A 22,934-nucleotide genomic window follows, 5' to 3' on the forward strand; every position below is an offset into this window, starting at 1 on the left:
TGTTGGAATTTGGATAGAATTCTATTTTCTAATTGTCATACCACCAGCTCACATAGAATTGTGGAGGTGGGACTGCCCATGGGCACCCCTCTTTCCTGTAAGTATACTTTGTTCTCAAATTCAAAGAATGAAGTATAAGATACAAGATGCACCAGTTCTAGTATATGACCAGTTCTTCATCTTAAATCAGAGTATTGTTTGGTCATTCCTTAGACACTAAATGTTTCAAAAATTTATGATAGAAGATAAAACAATCAATTAACAAAATACAATAAATAAAGATGATTTAAAGAAGCCATCTTAAATTCTAGAAATAAAATTTACATTATAAATAATTTATGAAAAAATTCCTGTGAAATCAATATAAATTAAAATAAAACTCTAATAAAAGCATAAGGAAGTCAAACAAAATATTAAGAGTGATTTTTGAATGAATAATTTCAATGTTTTTCCTTTATATGTGACAACTTCAAACACTTTTCCTTTAAATTTTTAAAAAGAACACAAATTTATATGTTTGTTGCAGGCTAAATTATTTTCTTTATTTTAACAAGAAATGTAATATACTTTTAACCCAATAAAATCTTTAAATTTAGAATTGCTTCTGTTTTTATTTTTCTGCTTATTAATGTTATGCTTTAAATTTAACTGAGCTTCTGTGATGTTTCAATACTTTTTCCAGTGTTATATTTATGAATGTAAATATACAACTATAATCGTTATTCACATAAAACTTTTTTTTCTTATTCAATTTAATAAATTGAAAGTTATTCTTTATGAAATTTTACATATTGTAATGCAATAAATATTTCATTCTAAATGCTTTGAAACATTTTTTTCATTGCAATAAAAGGAAAAATACTTATATTGCTGCTTTATCTGAGATTTATCATCATGTTTTTTCTGTGAATTTATTTAAATTAAAAAGTTATTTGAGCTATATTCTTATGTATTAAAATATAAGTTAGTTTATATTTGGAGAATTTCATTAATAAACTGCTAACAATTATTAGATATAAGAAAATGCAAAAATTCTTTAATAAAAAAATTATACAGATATCCCTTGTATAAAATGATAGTTACAGTACAAAAAGTGCTGTGTTATGCAAATCTGTGCTATGCAAAACAAAGGACAAATGCAAAACAGAGTAAGATTCCAGAAGTTAACAAAAGTAGCCTATACTATTCTTTTTCATTTCTAAGAGTAATATGTTCATTAAAGTAATCGATACTTAATTCTTGATTAGAAATAAATTAACAATTTATTACAATTAAAAGTATGGTTAATATTAAAATTAGTTAAATGAAAGTGTTTTATTTTTTTAAAGTATTGTTGTCATCTGAGCTTTTTTTATTGATTTTAATAAAAAAATATCAGCAAAGTCTTCATTTTTTTATTTTTATCATAATTTTCTATGAATGATAAAATAAAATTATGTTATTAATCAATAATTTGTTATAGAAGGTCACATTTGTTCAGTCAAGTACTGAGCAATTTTTTTCCAGAATTTGTACTCAAATACCAAATTGTTCCAGTTAGGAATAGTTCAAGTATCAGAATACCACTGTATTTCGTTCGCTATTTTTATGAATGATTATTTAACAACACTTACGAAAAGGTTAATAACGCTTACCTAAAAATGTTTAAATCAACTTTTCTGAATGCAAAGGCTATAATTAAATTAATATACTTCTGGAAGCCAAGACTCACTCGGGATCCGAATGGCGTAACTGGCAAGCGCAGCGCACCACACGGCAAGCGGAGGTTGCGGGTTCAAGCCCTGCCCAGATCAGTTCTTTTATTCCAGAAGGTTCTAAATTATTTAATAATTTATTTATTTAATTATAATTATTAATTTATTTAAGAGATGGCACCTAACGTCTACCTCTAGTGACAAATTACTTTGTGCTAATCATTTAACTAGCCATATTGTAGCCCGATATTTAGGCGATCGTTTGGTGATATATTATAAATTCATTGAGCTTAAGATATTATTATCTGAATGCAAAGATTAATCTATAAAAACAAAACACAAAGAGTCTTAAAGGCTGAAATCTGAAAGCAACAACAACACCTGGTTGATATAAAGGCTAGAACAGAAAAGAAAAAATTCTACTATCAGTTTTCATTAAAGTAAATCTGATGAAAGCACAAAATAAATTGAAAATTTCAATATCCTAAAACCCATGAGCAAATTGAGTCAACATGCATGCTTGCTTGAATTTAAAAAATTATCGAATAACAAAGTTTGCATTGAAAAACTAAAAATTTTGTACAGAGGATTTCCAAAACCAAGTTAGAGTGAAACCAAAAGTTGTGTTGTACAGGGGATATCCCCAATTTTCAAACTGTGTAGAGCAAAATCATGCTATAAAAATACTGCATTGTACAAGGGATACCTGTACATATTTTTCAGAAATTCCATTTACCTTGGCACCAAAAATTAATATTAAACAAACAAAAAATAAAAAGTATTGCAGAATCAGGATATATAGGCCTACAGCAAAAAATTCAGGACTCCAATTCAATAAATGGTCATTTCCCACGTTAAAGAACATCTTGATAATCACCACTCTGTTCACTATAATATTTTGGATGCTTCCCACAATACTAGAAGATAGGCATGACACACCATTCCTACATGCAGATTAAAGTAATTTACCAGTGTTTTAAAAATATTCCAGTTATACACATCTAAGATGAACAATACTTGAAGGACATAAAATTGTTCCAGTTAGACAAAGTTTCTACACCTACTTTTAACAGTGAAAGTATGCCACATACTTAGAGATAAGAGTTTAATGGTGTTCCTACATTTCCACTCCCTCAGTAGGATGAATGCTTTTTGTCTATTTCAAATGGTTAAAGCACAAACAAAAGTAGCCTCTAGGACCAGTAACAGAAAAAAACTTTTGCTCCGACCTTAAACATGGAATCCATCATTCATATGCTCATTAAACATTAGATCATTTCATATAGTTATGAACACAAATGAAGTCATTCAAGTATTTAACAGACTGATCTCAACAAATAAAGATGTTCTTACAGTTTGTGACTACACAAGTCTCTTTTGTTCCATATATTTCCTTTCTGGTAAAGGATAGAACTGCTTCATTTTCTATGAGGCAGATCTATCCTTCACTAGGGGTTTAATATGAAGGAGCCATAACCTAAAGGTACTTCTGCTTATAAAACAGTATCTGATTATCTTGACCTTTTTCTCTTTAACTTAAAAGTTGCCATTTCTGGAATATTACATGTCCAGAAATCTGGGATTTCTATGGGCTCACATGCTTCAGGGAATCTTAATGAGATAGTAGTCTCATGAAATGAGCAGCTTCTTATTAGAAAATACTGAGAGCATAAAAAGTCTATAGGCAAATATATGGGATCTTAATGTTATGAACTAATGAAATGTAATGTAAGAGTATTTTTGCCTACTTTATTCAAGGTTTAATCAGTTATTCCATAAGATATTCAAACACAAAGAATAAAACATACATCAAATAACATTCTCAAAAGTTTTCTTTTTGAAATACAATGTTTAAATTGAAAAATGCTCTTTTCAAATATTTAAAAAAGAATAGCATACAACAAATATGTAAATGTAACAAAAACAAAACAATACATTTAAATACAAAACCAAACTAATAAATGTAAATAAATGTAATAAAATGCAATAACGGTAAATAAATATATAAATAAAAATTGTAAAGTTAGAAATTTAAAACATTTAAAAAGAATATGAAAATAGTAATTAGGAGTGAGCTTGGTACAAAGTGAAAATGTTATCCTGGAGATGGAAGGTGGTTTGGTTTATAGCCTTGTTTTGAGGATGAGCAAGGTTTCAAGAAAAAATAACATGCAAGTTTGTCCTGCATATCAAGAAAGCTTCATTCCTGATGATGAAAACTATGATGTATAATCAATTCTGCAAATTCAATAGAACTTCAACATTTAATATGTAATAGAACAATATTTTGCTTAAACATCTCTTTTGTAATCAGTAATCATCTATTGCAGTGTACATGAAGTTGCTCCAATATAGTATAGTGTGTACAGTATATTACTGGAAGGAATGGAGATTTTGTATGTATCAGAAAGATCCAATATGTTCCCATAGATTATATGCAGATGCATTAATGATGTACTCATCATTTGGCACTCAGACATGTGAGACTTTTCCATTGGCATCAATAATAATAGCAATGGAATTAGATTGCAAATAAAACAAATTTCAGAAGTCTCAGTAAACTATCTAGACCTTATTATATTCAAGAATGTAAGGAAGTACACTACAAAGGTGTTCCAAAAAAATCAGTTGAATCCTACATTCATCAGAAAACTTGCAATGTGGTAACATACAGAATAGCATCTTTATGCTCATTAAAAGAGCCATATTGCTTCTAACCCAAGTAAAGACTAGGAAATAGAAACATTACATATAAGGAATGTAGCAGTTGCACATGGTTTTCCAAAAATCAACCACCTTGCTTATTTCTTCATTAGTCGGAAATGAGTAACACACATATCTCCTTCTGATTAGAACGAATACAATACTTAACAGTCACTGCATGCTTCTTACGTAAATTGTTCTGATGATACACCAACAATGTTCATCGCCAATTGGTAGTAAAATGAATGGGCCCACCAGTGGCCAAGTGGTTCCATTCCCTGAATACTGGGAATTCAATCATGGGTTTGCACCTTGCCAGGACAGGCTGGTCATGTGGAATTTTCCAGGTTTTCTCCACATCTGTAACATCTGAATAGGAGCCAGTTACTCTTAAAAAGATCTCCCGGAAGGCATCCCCCTTAGGCAGACTGCCCCAATGTTGCATTGCCATTTAAAAAAAAAAAAAAAAAGTAAAATGCATGTCTTCAGTTACTCAAATTTTAAGATAAGATAAAGACATTCATAGAATAGAAAACAGGACAGGTATATATCATAAAACTTCTTAAAGAGGAAGAAAGTTATTATAACATAAAGTCTACCATAAAAAAGCTCTCCAAGAGAAAAATAATATTACAGTAGAGACTTGTAAATCAACACCCTGGCAATCGGAATCGCCGGTAATCGGCACGATTTTCAGTCGGACTGTGTCGTGCTGAATCGAACGTTTTTGATACTAAATTTACTTCTAAAGTATAATTTTCATGTTTTTATATTCTTCAATATATTTATTTTGTTTGTACAAAATGCAGAAATAATTTTTAACGATACGATAGCCTCGATTATTATTATAAAAATTTTTGTTAGGCTTAAAATCGACGAAAATTCAACACGAAGCGACACGCAACAGAGAAAAATTTGAACATCGGATAAGTTAATGTATTTTTTCGTACATAAACCGTAATCGGAACAAATCCCTAATCTGAACAACCCCAGTCCCCAATTGATTCCAATTTTTGGTTCACTACTGTATTTATCTGTTAAGTCAGTAAAGGCAACAAGTCAGCTAATATGCTTTGACACAATGGGCAGTAGAATTAGGATGTAGAAATCTTTTGGAATCACCATCTAATAATCAGAGAACATAACAAGCAAATACACAAAAAACCAGAATATCCAGCAGGAGAGATATTTTAAAAATTGGAAGAACGTCATTCGATTTTAAAATATCTTTCCTGCTGAATATTCTGGTTTTCTGTATGTTTACTTGATATATTTGCATCCAGTTTCACAAGTTATAAAGAGAAAATAACTTCACTCAGCAACTTAGAAATTCTAAAGCAAGTGTATATATATATTTTTTATAAATATATACAATGGACAGACTGATAGAATACTTAGCAGCTTTCCAGTTTTATAATTTGTTTCCTTTAACATAATTCTTTAACACATTTTTCTAATTATCAATATTTTAATTTTTTTTATTTTTTATACTTATTCTTTATTTGTTTTTTAATTAATTCATTATATAAAAATAATTTCTAAAATGTAAATGTTTTAATAACTGAAAACACCATTTGTATTCTGTATTCTTTTTTCAAAAGAGCTGATGCTAGTCAAAATAAAGACCAAAAATGTTTCTCAAAGACTTTTTTACCACTGGTTTCCTTAATTAGCTGTTTATAGTTTCTGGCATGTTTGTTTAATAATACTTTTTGTTTGATGATCTAAAAACTAAATTTTAAAAGCAACAGAAATTTATATTGACATTTTAAAAGTTATTATAATTTAGATAAAATTACAACTATTATTCAATGGATTGCATTTTCACATATAATAAATATTTTAATTGCAATTTTGACTCTAAATTATTATAGTTAAACATTACGAGAGAAGAAAAAATACTAATGGGTAAAAAAATTATGGTAAATATGTCATTAATCAAAGGTATTGCTAGGAAGAGACAGGAGCATATAATATAGGCTGCTCTGTCTCTTCCTAGCTATAATGAGAAAGAACATACAACTCTTCCAACAGGCAATAAATAATTTTAAATTATTACTAATAAAAAGTCAAATGTTTAGCTAATATTAATATTGAAAATGTTAAAAAATTCCATTTTATTTACCATCTGTTTATACTGTTAAAACATGTACTATAGTATATGCGCACATATTTTATAACACTATGATGTTATAAAAATTGTATTAAATTAAAGAAAATAAGTTGTAATGATGTATTGTGGGATTTATATGTACAAAGTTTTATAAAAAAAAAGTATGTAATCACCTTTGAGTTTTATCCTACATAATGGCTGATGAGGGATTTGTTTCAAAATGCATACTGTACTCTAATAAATTATATATGATGGAACCTAACTTAACAAGCACCTCACAAAACTAGTATTTCACATAACGAGCAAAACAATTGTAAAAATTTGCCTCATTTAACGAGCAATGTTTTGCATAACGAGTGATGAGGAGAGGGGAAGTCCCGAATAGTGCACATGCAACATGTTCCATTAGTCTGTGTTTAGCACTCGTTCCGCTAGCATCTTAGTGTTGCTTGTGATCACAAATTAAAAAAATATATAATTCATAACAGATCACAAAGATAAATTATACATAAAAATGACAAATAAAGCAAGTAGCAGTCTCTAAAATTTCTGAAGTTAATACCTTCATTTTATAGAATGCTACGTTTTTGATTAACTAATGTTAGCTAATAAAAGAACAACAGAAGATTCAGTTTACCTAGTAAAATTACACAATTGAATCAGCAAGAAAATTATGTATGTTTAATTTTCAGATTAGTGGTAAAGTCTGAATCACTAACCTGGAAATCAAGAAAGAGTAATTTGTTTATCTTACAAAAAAAAGTACTATTTTTAAAGTGTGCAGTCTATTTTTGTCAAACAATGACAACTTTCTTCAATGGATGCAAGCAATTTCTTGCTGAAAGTATTTAGAATTTGAAAAGTACTACATAAAAATTAAAATAGAGTAGAACATGCCATTATGACATTAAATGACTGATTAATATATATAAATTATTCCAACAGTTAAAAATATCTAAATATTTTTTAATTATTATATATAAAATGTTTTAAATATTTAAATCTTTAATTTATTTGATAAACACTTTTTCTATAGATTTGCTGTTTGTATGCTAAATTATAGCTGTATTGTGTAATTTATGTTATATTTTCTTTAGAAAATTCAGCAATTACTATATAACTACATCCCATCATTTTGCATATAGCTTTTAGAATTTGAAAGTGCAAGTATTCTATATAACTATTACATCAATATGTTATCAACTATTAATTTATTCCAATATTTATTTAAATGTTTTTGGACTTTCATCATTCCTGAAAATTTTGAACTTTTCAACATCTTGTAATATTTTATTTCTTTAATAAGCTTAATACTTTGCAAATTTTTATGATAATAATATAAATGAATATAAACTTTGCAAATATAAAGCTAAAGTACTAAAAGTTTTATTTGTTATTAAAATAACTTTTTTTCAATAAATCGGATTTTAATGTAATTCTTGCATTATGTATTGAATAAATTAATGAAAATTAAAACTTGTAAAACTTATAAATTATACTATATTTTTAATTTATAAATTATACTAATATTTTTAATTTATAAATATCATGATTAATAAGCGAATTTATATAATTAGAATGCATTAATTAATACTTATGTCAAATACAAAATTAAGGACAGAAAATTAAATATATTATCTATAAATCTACCATACATTAATAATTATATAAAAAAATGTGATAAACAATTTTAATTGTATTAATTTTCCCATTATCAATTTTCATTTGTTTCATTTATTTCAACTGTTTCGTGCATCTGATATTAAAATGCTTATTTCTTTAAGAAGAATGTTAAAAGTAGATATGTGATTATCAAAATATAAAGATTTTCTTGTCAGATAAATCGTATGTGCTACATAAGAACAACAGTTAAAGATATCAAAATAAATCATAAATTAATGTTAAATATGACTAATGCTTTTGTCTCATTTATATTAAGTAATTTTGTATCATATTGTCAACTATGTCAACTTAAAAATACCACAACTGAAAATAAAAAACAGAAAGATAAACTAAATTTACATTAAGGTTTTGATTTACTCAGTATCATCAATTATTATGATCATTTAATAAATATAAAATACTTATATACTATTGTTCTGAAGATATTTTAACAATTTCTAGCACATTAGGAATTTTTCATATAAAAATAAAAACAAATAAATGATCCTGTTATGAAGAAATTTAGTTAACATTAAACTGAATGTTTCCACTTAAAACTTTAATTAAACTATATCCAGGTGATTCAGGAGTTGGTGAAAATTATTCTATTCAGATAAAAGAATAACTAAGGATAACATTTCACGAAACATCAAAGCACAAACCAACCGAACACTATATCCAGCTTTAAAAACAAAAAATATGCAAAAGTTACTTGATTAAATATATAGATATTTATGTTTCATCCTAAGTAGATAAATTTTAAATCAACATTCTTTGTTATACTATATGTATCTTCTCATTAGGACATAATATGCAACTATGAATGAAAGAAAAATGCAAGCCTTGACTTGGTATTAATAGAAATTAATTAATACACATTTTTAAAACTGATTAGCAATGCCTAATTAGGTTTCTTAATATCATAACATAATTATGACAATTTATATTTATAAAAACCAGTAGGGAGTAAAACCATTATGAGGATGTCATAAATGAAAATAAAAATTAGGTCAAATGAGAGAGAAAGGAAAAAAAATATCTTTGAATCAAATACATATGTTGTTCTTTGCATATATTTATTTTAAAGTGTTCATTATGACTGTTTATACTTAGAAAGTAATATATATATAATGTTTCCTTAACTTTTAACATGTCTTACTCTTTACTTGAATATAAAAAGGTAATAAAAAATTGATATAGAATCTATATAAAAATATAAAAACAATTCTAAATCCAATTATTTTACAGAAAACTTTTTAAAAATAAAAAATAATTTGACCCCTCATTTTGCATTATGTATTCTGCCTAATATTGCAATTCAAATCTAATAATTGATAGTTTCCAAAACCAAGTTATAATTCATCTATTCATATCTCGACTTTACTTCTTCAAACAGTATATTTTTAAAACTATAAAAAAAAAAACAAAATAAATAATTACAACATATTTCCATGACTACACCCATTCATCTATATAAGCAAAAAACATAATTATCATAGAAAACATCAATAATTTTCTAACATTGATTAATAACAATAAAACAGGTTATTTCCACACAACAAAAGCAACCGCAGCCGATCGAGGAAACAGCATCGGACAACTTACAATCCTTCGCGTCCGCGGGAACGGTAACTGTCAACGAACTAAGAATTAATAAAATTCTATTCGTAATCCGTGCCGATTTATAAATTACGCGGCGTGAAAATCAATAGATGCCATCGGCGGAGCTGCGTGCGAAATCAATCTACCCGGTTCGGATACGGCAACACAACCGAACCCCAATTATACACACTTTAAATAAATTTGATCTTATTTTAAGTATATTTAATTATAACAAGTTTTGAGTGGTCGGTAATGTATTTTCTTACCTCATTTTTACGTGTGGACGGCATTAAAGTACCAAACATAACAAACCTATACCAGCGCTGACCCATACGACTTATCCTGATACGAGTCAGCTGTGAATTAACGGGTACACATGCACCGAGACATAATTATACCGACGAGTGACGAACCAACCATCAACGCCAATTCAAGGACAATGACAGCAACGGGTAGTTATATAAAGTATAAGAAGCTGGTTTATATGCAGGGTTTATGTATAATTAAAGATTAATTTAAACTACGTTAAAGACCAAGACCGCATCCATATGAACCCTGTTTACTTGGGGGGAAGGGAAATATATAAAAAATTCTTTAAAAATATCACTCCTTACCGCTTCTTATGACTTACCAGTAAGACCTTATATCCTCATATACGACATTCCATCATTAATAAATACAACCCGTTACATTTTAACATTATTTTATGATTTTTTCTTAAAGGTGTATAACGTAGTAGCCGCCATGTTAGTTACCGTTAAACGAGAATGGAGGCGCCCTGTCAACTAACTATCGTCTGCAATTTCTTCCTCGTGATTTATTACTTTCCTCGTCCTAATTTTTTACTTTTGCTTTATTTTACTCCATAAGAAATTAGGATATATTTTTTAACTGTGGCGTTTCGTTTTATCGTTTTAAAATGTTATAAAATAAAAAAAAATTATAATAATATCGACCCTAATATGGTTCTTCTTCCCCCCGATCTCTATTTAAAATCTTATATCGGTTACCGTTTGCAAATACTGATTTTTAGTCCCATATTTTACTATGTTTTTACATTCGCAACGAATTATAAGTTGCGAAATGTAAAAATTGTTGCAAAATCTTAGATGTAACATTTTCCCCGAAGACTTTCTATAACGAGTTTTCTTCATTTTTTGCATGGCCATGCAATTCAACTTTATTAAAAAAATGTTTAAAAACATTATAAAATGTATCAAATCTATCCGATAAGTATATAATCGTGTAGTTTTTTGTTTACACGCCACATTTATAGATGATTTTATGGAATATAATTAAAACGTCACTTAATGAAGCCATTATAAAATTCAGGATAAACGAATTTTTATAATTTTCTTTTTTTGTTTTTTTTTTGTTTTTTGTATTTAAGACGAGGAAAAACTCGATAGAAAAAAAGGAAAGAAAATTGGCTTCATTTGAAAGAAGGGAAAATTTAAGTTAAGTTTAAAGTCAATCGATCAAGCGTAAATTATAACAAAGTTTTGGCGAAAATTTCTGTAATTGGAACTATTTTCTAATAATAAATCACTTTTTTAACTTTAAAAACTGCTTTCTAACAATTTCTGATAATTAATATATTGTTTATATTGATGGTGCATCAGATAAATTTAACGATTTTCTTAATTTTTAGTTGTAAATTCCTAAAAGTTGAGGAATTTTTAAATATTAATATTAATAACTTATCCATATTATCAATGAATTCCCAGTAACAAAACAAAAAAAACCAACATTCCCATTACGAATCCAATATAAAATCAATAAAAAATATTATTTATTCATTTTTAAACATGTAAAAATTGGGAAAATGTACCAAATTTTAAAACAATAAAACTTGTTACATATTCTATATATTTTAATATTGATAAAATACTCATAGAGATTTAAATTAAGTCCACCCATTTATTTTTAAATCTATTCGAAATTACTGAATATATATCATTACAATCAAGGCAACGACCTCCATTCCATGTCTTTGTCACAAAAATTAAATATTTCGTGAAGTGTAACAATGTGTCTAACATTAAATCAGACGTTTCTTCAAATTTATATCATTATTATGATCAAATTTTTTATAACTCTTCTATTCTGATAATTAAAAATATATTCAAAAACTTCCAGACATCTAGAATATTTCTAGTTTAAAATTTCAACTGTTATATTTTAAAGATGGCGGTTAAAGTTTAGCTTACCGCTCTGGGAAAACCAGGATCGAATTGGGCATTCAAAAAACCCCAGAAATCTTTTACGGACCCAGGATTTGTCGGGTCCCATCTCTAACCATCCGGTCCACAATAGATATGACATGTTTTTTAACTCTTTCCGCCCTGTGGGCACTAAGAGGGCCTCTTTTAGCAAGCCCATTATGGGTTCGGTCAGGCCCACAATGGGGCAACCGGGTCCAAAAAAGTGATATATTAAGAAAAAGAGACTGAGAGAATGCATGGAAATATATAATTAGCTTTTATATTGTATTTTAATGCTAATAATTAAATGTGTTTAAATATCTATATGACTAAATAAATTTTCTTTCAATTGTCCCTGATCTGTTTCTCCATAAATCTAGGACTTATCTATAGAATTCTATAGAATTTTTATTTCTGGAACTTTTAAATGCAGTCAAGGTAGCTTTAGAGGCTAACTGTCTTGACAATTCATTCTCAATTTAGAGCACAATGATTTACAATGGGAAAATTCGATTGCTTTTAATACACATAATATTCAATTTGAAGTCATTTAATTCAATTTTTTAAACAAGAAATATCAAATTGAATGTTTAATGAAGTTAAACATGTTGTACATGTTCCAATAGGTAATTATATTTAAAAAATATGTTTTTTGATTTATGACAATGCAAAAAATAATCTGGATTTACAAATAAAACTGTGTAATCATAACATAAACAATACAATTGTCTGTCCTCAAAATCTATTTAACTCCTTTATATTTATTTGTTTATTTTTTAATTGTCATATTTTATAAAATATAAACATGATAATTAAATTTTTTTCTTTATTTACAATAAAATTTATATGATTATAATAAAATTTCTTAATGTTGTATTTATGAAAATTAGAACTGTAAAGACATAAATTGAAAATAAACTTTCAATTATACAATATCACCATTCAGATATAAGCCTTCCATTGTAAAAACTGTAAGGTTTATTTTTATAAAAAAATGGATAACATCATGCATAAATTAGCTATTAAGAATTTTAGTTGTACCCGAAAGTACATTGAACTCGTAAGTTAAACGATCTTATCGTGACTTGACCATTTACCAGTCCTGTTCCGTGAAAAAACCTTACAGTTTTAATGAAGTGAAATAATTTCATACAATAAATTTTCCTTTTTTTTGTAGTCTTTGATTTTGTTACTTAATTATAAAATTTATGTTAAAGCCATACGTTTGCAGTCAATAGCATTTATAATATATAATAATGAGAAGTAAGTAATATTTTTTATACATTCGTTCGGTTTATTATGCAATAAAAATATTTTTTGAGTCGATAATCTATGCAATTCCTTACAAGATTTAAAAATAAAAATACTTAATTATGATTGGCTGTTGCATGAAATTGTTGCGTGAAATGGATTAAGTTTTCTCTTGCCGGCGACCAATCATATTGAGCAATGTTTTTTTTTTTTAATTTTATAATTAATAACATGCACAACCGATTGAAAATATGTAATTTTAACGTTTTTATTTTGTTTTAATTTTAAAATTATTTTTTAAAAATATATTTTAAAATTTAAACAATATATATTTAAACGTTTAAATTGATTAAAATTATAATTTATCGGCGTGAAATATATCTATCACTTTTAGAAAAATCCAGAAGAGCGGAAGTTGTACAATGATATAAATTTAATTCTTCTTAAGAAACCAGAATTTAAAATGTCGTGATAAATCTCTCTAGACTAAGTCACGTTATCGTGAATTATTAAGAAATCGTAATCTTGTAATCAAAAAGTTCAGAATAAAAAAAGAAAAAATATATAAATTTTTTGGGACATTAAGAGGGCCGTTTTTAAAGTCTTTCGTGGGTTTGGCCAGGCGCACAATAGAGGCGACCAATTAATGAGGGAGGAGGCCCGACACATCCGGAATTTTTCGGGGGGTTTTTCGGGAAAACTCCGAAAAATTTCAGAGGTGTTTCCACTGTTTGAATTCGATCTCGTGTGCCTCGGAGCGGTAGTCTAAAGCCTTAATCTCTTCGGCCACCTAAATAATGAACTTTGAAAATAAGAAGGGCACAAAAATAAAATCAATGCCTTTAGAAATTATAAAAAAATTCATTATACTATGACATGAGTCATACATTGTTGTACTTACTCATTTTCACATGATAGCTACTCATATCCTGTTATACAAAACAGCACTTTGTTCACTCCCGAAAAAAAGCAATAATAACGATCAGATTTTATTACAGGAAAGCCAGTAAGGCCTTCGAGTTTAAGGTGCGGTCTTCACTTTTACTGACCTCAAAAGCAGTTACTAAAAATACTTTTAAGGCCTGTATTAAGAAGTCTTTACTTTCTATCAAATTTTATTAATTTAATACAATTTTTAACTTTTTTTTCCATATAATGGGGCCACCGCTAGATTTAAACTGGTTGGGGCCCTAAGTTACGATATATCAGAAGCCCACCGAAATAATTATTAGTTTAAAAGCATGAGACTCTGTTATACCTCATAGTAAGAGGCCCTAAGCTATAGGTTGCTTAGCTTATATGTAAACCCTACCGTAAAGAGGGCCTCAAATTATGCCTCACTCGGCTCTGAGAGGTTCTAATTTAGGTAAATTTGCTGCCGACATGTCAAAGAAGCCTTCACATCACGAAACAAGACTTTTAATTATCATATAATTGAAAATAAAATAATTTAAATTACCTTGTTCTATAAATATTGGCATATCTAATTGAAGGGAATAATTCAACCTCATTTTGTAATATTGCTATTTAAAAGAAAAAGTTCTTTACCTAAATTTTTTCTTCAATTAAATTAAATAAATTATTAAACAGGAAATTGTTTTAAGTATGAATAATATTTTTTTTATATGGAATTTAAGTTGTATTCTTACTTTAAAATTTCATTCTTAACCTTTATAAATCAATAAATTTTCATGTCAAGGCTCCTCGTTTAGACTTTTATCCATTTTAAATAAGTTCTAGATCTTGTTATATATAACTATAATAAATTATTATAACATTAATGAATTATTTACTATCAAATACATCGGTTATAACGTTATTTTTACTTTAAAATGTCATTAATCATTTAAGTATTATTCTATGTTAAGTTGTATATATTCAACAGGAATTTGTTGAGAATAATACTCAATTTTTTAAACTATAACTTTATTTTATGCTATTTTTGTATATATCTATAAATCATAAAATATAGGGCATGATTTTTCCTTTAAATAATGATATTTAACATATTAAAAAGTCATTTATTTTTGGCTTATTCAGTTTAAAACGTATACTTTTCTCTTACAGAATTAATAAAAAAATAAATTCAAGAGATAAAAATAAATATTTTTTATGTTTTATACACAATTCTACGCTTTTATATATTCTAAAAACAATAAAAAGAATCTTTTAAAATACATAAAAAGGCATTCTTCAAAATACATGAAATTTGTGTATTTATACAGTCAAACCTTTGAAAAACGACCAAGGACCGCTTTGAATTCATTGTTGTTAGCAGGGACCACAAGGTTTAAGAAAAATAAACTGTGTCAATCTAAAAATTAACTTTAATCAAAACTTTTAGCATAAGTAATCGTTAAACTTAAGAGTAACATGCTTTAATAGTACTATTATAATAGAAAACATAACATTTTTAGTAAAAATTAAATTCAGTTTGTATCAATGTGGGAATAATAATTTAAAATGAATAAAAGTTTTAAATCTTTCGCGGACCATATTTTAGCTCTTGCGAACCACTGATGGTCCGCGGACCACTGGTTGGGAACCGCTGCTTTATTTGAATAAACTAAAAGTTCCCGAAAAAGTGACCGCTATTTAGAGGTGGTTGTTGTTAGGAGGTTTAACTCGTTTGAATTGAATATTTTTCCGTACATTTGAATAGAATTACATTATATAATACATAAACCATTATTGAAGTAAGGAATGTTCATAAACTTGAATGAAATTAAACGTAAGTAGAACCTATTGAACATTTTAATCTTTCTTTTTAAAAAAAGTATTAAATTCTTAAATTTTATTGAAGTAAAATTTAAAAATTTAACGATTTTACTACAAGTTTACTACAGATTACAGCGACGTGACTCTATCGATCTTATAGCATTTGTTTAATACTTTACGTAAGAGCTGTAGAGCCATTGGTTAAATTACTTTTCTAAATAACTAGAAAACAATTTAATATACTAAAAAAAAGGTCATTAATACTTTAACTCTCTTCTCTAAACAGTTAAATGATAATTCTTTGTTTACGGCCATAAGAGATTACAAAACAAAATGCTCTTTTGCCATAAAGCAATGTTTAGATTTCAATTGCATAACTAAAATTTTAAAAAAGAATAAATATATATTTAGTAATAAAAAAAAAGAGATTTAAAAAATATGTCCTAAATATTTTACATAACGTCTACAGCATAATAAAGAATATATTTAAATTAATTATACGGTTTTTTTCTGTAATTTACAATGTTGTAAGATTTTTTATGTCATAAACGTGACGTAAGAAGTTTTAGAATATCTAGAATATATAAGAAAAATTATTTTGTATAAATATATTATTAATACCGTATATACTACGAATTAAGTAAAGTATTACATCGAATTTATGGAGCACCCTCTTTTAGGAAGGGGCTTTCTTGAGGAGAATTTTATGATGATTCGAATTAAAAACAATGTAAAATAACTTATTAAAGAGTAAATACGTTTAATAATATATTTAAAATTGATATAAATATAAAATTTTCAATGCAAACAAGGTTTTTTGAGTAACCCGTGTATAACACTCACCCCCTTTCATAAATGGATTTTTCAAGTAAAAAAATTAAAAGATAAAAATAAACTTTAAAGAGTTATTTATTTAAATAAAGCATAATTAAGAGAAAATAATATAAAAGTTTTATTACAAACAAACCTTTGAAGAGTGATAAAGAAAATCCCTAATCTAAGAAGCATTCGAATATAATGCGCATCCTCTTAATAAGGAAGGAAAAATTAGATAGTAATTAACAGTAAATAATTTATTAAAGAGGAGAAACGTTAATAATTTATTTAAAATAAAAAAGAAAGTATAAAATTTTCATTGCGTGCAGGCTTTAGGAGATAAACAATACTTCGAATTTATGAAATATTTCAATTTGAAGTTCAAAAAATACATAAAGACAAGACCGTAAATTCGAAAAATTATGGTGTAATAACATCAATAATATAAAACATTCTTTCAAAATGCAATTTATAAAGATGGATTCTTGCCAGATATCGATGAATCTGTGCCGAGTTCCATAAACATTACCGTCATTTTTTGTAAAGCTTTATAAAATTATCAATAGAAAAATTATTAGATATAATTAATGTATTAAATTCTAAATTTATTTTATTTTATTTATTGTAAAATCGTTTAATTTTAAGAATTTTTTCCTACATAAATATTTTAAATTATTTAATAGTATTTTTATATGTAGAAAAATGTATTAATTAATATAAACTTAACGAGTAAACAATATGCAAACTGCTTTAGTTTAAGTGCGCTTAGTTATATAAACAACTGAGCATATTTAATTAAATGCCTTAAAAATAAACAAAAATTAGGAGTTATACTAAAGTCGGATTTTGACTTATTGTGGCGGTAAAGGTACAATAAGTCCTTCGAATAGAGTCCTTCTAAGGCCTTAAAGCTACTCTCTTATAATTCTCTCCTGACTACACTCGTATCATTTTATCGTATTTTACAGGAAAATTTACTTCAAAATATAACGTAATCTACGATAAACTGTTATGCACTATAATGTAAAAAATAAGGTTAAGTGTTTGTTTAAATTAACGTTACGTAAAACATAATTATTAAACAATAGGTCTTTAATGAATATTTTACAAGGCTCTGAATATGTCTTTAGGGCCTATTTAGGATAGAATATCTAAATTGTGCCTGAAAGATTTAAGTTTAAAGTGAATTAAACTAATTAAGAATATAATTAATACGTAATTAAGCGTATACGTTACTTTTTTAGCCGTAAAATTTGTATACAAATCCATAAATTTATCCTTTATTAAATTATCTATTTCGATTTTTCTTTCTGTTCTGATCAACTGTAACTTATGAATCACTTCTCACTTATGTAACTAAAATAGGTGAATTACAATTAAAATAATACTTTAAACTATTAAAAATAAAAATAAACATTTTCCTTATAAAGTACTTTCTAAAATTAGCGTTACGTTTCAAGTTGAATTGCCCTTAAAAGCGACCGAAATAAATAATAAAAAAGTGACTTTGATAAGCTGCACTTCATCAACTTAATGCCTCTTAAATATCAATTATGCGAAAACCGATTTAAACGTTTCCAGGCATAGCGACAGTTACCTTTCGGTACACGTGTACTCGATCACATGACCAAGTGCTACTGTACCGGATCACATGATCATCCAAGTACAAGCGTACCGTATTGTTCAATTCCTTTGTTTATTCACTCGTCAACTTAATTTATTTGAGATTCATGTGGTTATCTACGAAATTAAAATTAAAATATTTACAGTTATGACGTAAAAGAATATAAGATATTACCTGTATTTACTGTATTGTTACCACCCTTCTGGCGGTTAGATTTGTATTGCTGACACTTAAATTAAATAGAAAACATCCGTCAAACTTTAGACAAAGTTATATGTTGAATGCAATGAGACGAAACGAGCCGCATTGAATGAGGTCAGTGAGCTTACCTCTCTTTGTGTCGTTCGTCTAAGCAACTTTCACACTCCTTTCACTAAATACTTTACTTTTCCTTAATCCTACGAACCGTTTCCATACAGATTAAACACTTAATGATTTTTTTATAATTTATTTATCTTACTATAATTTTTTGAAAAAAGAAAACTATAAATATATCAACGACTCATCTATCCTTCAACCTGTTTTCCTCAGCCAAAATTCCACATTTTTTTCTTTTTTAATGCGTGATTTATGTACTTCAGTGCCAATATAAGGACCTTAAGAATTATTTTATAAAGTATTTTTTTAAAAATTTATTACATAAAAAGTAATTTTCTTATTAAGAACTAATGCTAAATTTAAACTCTGGCAATTTAATCGTTTCAATAATAACCTTTGCTTTTAAACTTGGACTGGTTTATATATTAAACCAGTTTTCTTTGTTTAAATATTATTTAGGTCATCCGAAATTTATTTTAAATTTTATTTTCTACATTTTTCCCTCGAATTATTTTAATTTTTATAAGAATTTAAGCCGGAATTTAAGCTTTAATTCTATCATTTATATACACTAGAAAGCATATCTTCAATTAAATAACATTTAATAAAGATTTTATTGAATATAATTTGTATAAAAAATAAAATAAAATAAATTATTTCTTCGCTTTTTTTCCATTTTAATGTTAAAATAATTTAATTATAAAATATGATGTAGAATGTAATAAATATTTAATCAATTCGTCAAATAATCCCATAAATTATTAAAAGTTTTCCTCTTGAAAAATTCTTATAATTTTCCTTAAAATTTAAAATAAAATTTTACGGAATATATTTTAATTATAATCTTAAATAACATTTTTTTTTTTTATCATTTACGTTTATTAATATTCAATAGATTTCGCTCTCACAGCCTAATTTATCCTTGTAAACCGTCGTAAATCGAGGTCTTATATTCCGTAGATTCAGTGTCATATGTTGAAATTATATGCCTGAAAACTAATTTTTTGAATTATAAAATACCAACAAATAATAAAATTGTGACTTTTAAATGTGGCATTTTATACAGTTATAATGTAAAAGCGCTAAAAACAAAAGGACATATTTCGAATATGGCGTCACTAAGCCTTTGACATTCTCATACCACATGTGTATCCATAAGAGAAGTAGAAACTGAGAAAAAAGATCTTTTTTTTTCTTTTTGTTTTTTTTTTTTTTTTTACCGGGACGTTTTTAGGGGGGTACTCAGTGTGCAGTTGCATTCCCCTTCTGGGGTACTTTTTCGAATAAAGCCGGTATTTCAGGTAGTGACGAGCAATTATTTATTGTGACACTGTCACAATACCGGACTGCAATTTTTAATCGTATTTTTAATTTAGCTCGCCACTTCAAATCAGTAGTGGCTTGCCCCTGTACATCGTACTTTTCCTTTAACAACAGAGTCGTGCCGGTATCTAACACCTTTTGAGGAGAGTTTTAAATTGAAATAACGTGACTTCCGGTTTGCATATTGTTTAACGGGGATTCATGTCCCTAAGGTTTCCATATCTGGTTTCGGATTTCGTCTATCTAACCCCGTTCTTGATATTAAGGAAAGACGGACGACGACAGCGGAAATTTATGTCTAAAATATTTTCAAATTCTGTCGTTCCTTAATCTCGAGAACGGAGTTAGATTAAGAGACCAAGACCAATTACCAGCGTATAGTTGTTATATCCACTCCACCACTGACGGACATGACACATCGGTGGATTCTAGGTGGAAAACTTTTGCTGGAATTTCGATCGGGATTCGATCCCGATGTTGTCTAGAACGCTACCGCTAAGCCGTCAATATGTGAGAACAACAAAGGATGCCTTTGAAATTGGTTCTCGAAGGCTTCACCATGTTACTAAAGCAAGGACGTGAATGGTAGGGACGATATTAAAAAGCTTATGGTATCGCTTCGAAGCGTCGAACTTACCTTTACCAAACAGAAACTCACAAGAAAAAATTTCACTTTCATTTTGGGTGCCATAATTTCTTTCTCGGCTGTTATACAGAGTGAAAGTATGGCGATCCGGCAAAAAATTACTCCTCCCAGATTTTTACATTTTTGGACTTAGGACACGTTGAAACGTCGAAAGATGCAAAAAATTCGGGATTTATGGATGTTAGTGTGTGTGAGGAAACACAAATTTGTTCACCCTGTTTCAAGCTTAATAACTCCCGTGCTTTTTATCGAAAAATTTCTGAAATTTTGTAGGAAGGTTTGCTTATTAGGGGGATTGAAATTTTGGTGGTTAAAAGGAGTGGAGAAATAATGGGGTCGTGTGTATCTCCAGTAGGGTCGGACTTAATAACGATTTTACTTATTATTAGAATTTACAATTTTTTTTTTTTTTAAATAAAACTCATCCCTACCCTGAAAATTAAGCATTTTGTCATTATATAGTAGTTAAAAATGTAACAAGTTTTTCAAATAAAATATAACAACAGGTGACCCCACGAAAATTTTAAATTTTTGCCGGGAAAGTTGAGCAACTAGTCGCTGGTCTACTTTTACTTGGCGCATCAAGTTTTTACATCTCGGATGTTTTTTTTTGGATATCAATTGTGTTTTTTTGTTTTGAAATTATTTTACTAATTTCACTACCTTTCTATTAGTGTGAATTATTTGTGATTGTTTATTATTGTTTCTGTAACGTAATTTCATCTTAAAACAGTCAATGGAAAACAAAGAAAAAATAAATAAAACAAAGATCAGAATCTAACTGCAACAAATTAAAAGAGGAAAAGAAAAGTGCAAAATGCAATTAATAAGATTGTTCCAGATTATTATTCATTGGTTCTTGGAGTGCAATTGTACAGACGTATCGGTTCATGGCCCATCTCTATCTCCTCGCCCCCTCTATGTTTAACCATCAAAATTTAATAGCATTTTTGTTTTTTTGGTAGCTCTTTCCGCCCTGTGGACACTAAGAGGGCCTCTTATAACAAGCCCATTATGGGTTCAGCCAGGCCCACAATGGAGCGGCCGGGTGGCGAGGGACGGGAACCGACATATCCGGACAGACCACTCCTCAAAAAATTCCTGGGGATTTTTCGACCCGTCCGGATCCGATCCCGGATCCCCCACGGTGGTAGGTTGCTAACCTTGACCGCTTGGCCGTCCTGCCGCTAATTTAATAGCATTAATGCCCCTTATATACAACTTGTCGTGCCAAATTTCGTCTCTTAATTTTCATCCCGTTCCGAAGTACTAAACGAAATATACACACTTCAGGTATTAATTTTTTGAATTTTTTGGTTCAGAGGTGTCAGAACATGACGATTGAAAATACCCGGAAGAGAAACTGTGACACGATTACAATATTACATTATAACTGCCGGTAATGTAACCTATGTTACGTTAAAACAACCAGGAAAGTAACGAGAAAGTAACAATTTGAGACGATTACAATACTTTCCGTGTTATCACAGCCGGGAAAGTAAAAGAGAAAGATCGGAGTTGGACAATATCTTCACCAATTCCACCACGCTGCTTAATACTGTAGTATTGAACTGCATGACAGATTTTGTAAATTTTATTACGCTTCAAAAACTAATCACGTAGGTTCCTAATTTGATCAGTAGGCTTCTAATAGTCACTAGAAGACATTTTTAAAATAATTTTTCAACCTCCTTCGTAATGTTTTATGATCTTTTTATTATTATTATTATTTGTTATTATATTACAGCAATCTGAGATAAATAAGTTCATAAAAATAATAAAAATTCCTTAATTTTCGTCAATGAATGTAGTTGAAATGTAGCGCCCTCTTCAGTTTAAAAAGTTAATTTGTATTTAAATAATATAATGGCTTCAGATTGATAACTAAATATTCTGATACTGTATTAATAATGACGTACAACAACATAAAAATTTCGTACTATAAATAATTTAATAGAATATACTAAATAGAATAGCTGTGCTCTTGGTGGCAACGACAGTACTATCATTCTTGCACGAGTTAGAATATTCTAGACCGGGGCTTCTTAAACTATGGGTCGGGACCCCATTTGGGGTCGCTTAGCAAAATCTTGGGGTCGCGAAATTTTAATGCAAAATATTAAAAATAATTTGTGAGAGTTTGAAAACGGTGCACTTTGTGTCAAACATTGCACCAAGATTTAGTTTGTTATGCAGTAAAAAGCAAGCACATTCATCTCATTAATTAAAAAACAATTTTCCTTTAATTTTTGTATACTTA

General features: G+C 28.0%; 1 protein-coding gene across 4 annotated transcripts in view; it reads right to left on the reverse strand.

Annotated features, from left to right (window-relative positions):
* The window catches only part of LOC136969865 (phospholipid-transporting ATPase ABCA1-like), a 76,293-nt gene extending 57,953 nt beyond the window's left edge, over nt 1-18,340 (reverse strand). For 2 of the 4 annotated variants that reach the window (XM_067264158.1, XM_067264157.1), the window contains exon 1: nt 10,041-10,339. In XM_067264158.1, coding sequence (XP_067120259.1) covers nt 10,041-10,106 — 66 coding nt within the window. In that variant the 5' untranslated portion in view covers nt 10,107-10,339. Of the gene's footprint in view, nt 1-10,040; nt 10,340-10,405; nt 10,566-17,999 lie in introns of those variants that run through there. The other 2 variants (XM_067264159.1, XM_067264160.1) reach the window with 2 other exon arrangements.
* Between the last annotated feature and the right edge of the window lie 4,594 nt (nt 18,341-22,934).

The sequence above is a fragment of the Centruroides vittatus genome, unplaced genomic scaffold (genome assembly GCF_030686945.1).
Source record: "Centruroides vittatus isolate TY-2023 unplaced genomic scaffold, ASM3068694v2 contig_1824, whole genome shotgun sequence".
Classification (NCBI taxonomy): Eukaryota; Metazoa; Arthropoda; class Arachnida; order Scorpiones; family Buthidae; genus Centruroides; species Centruroides vittatus.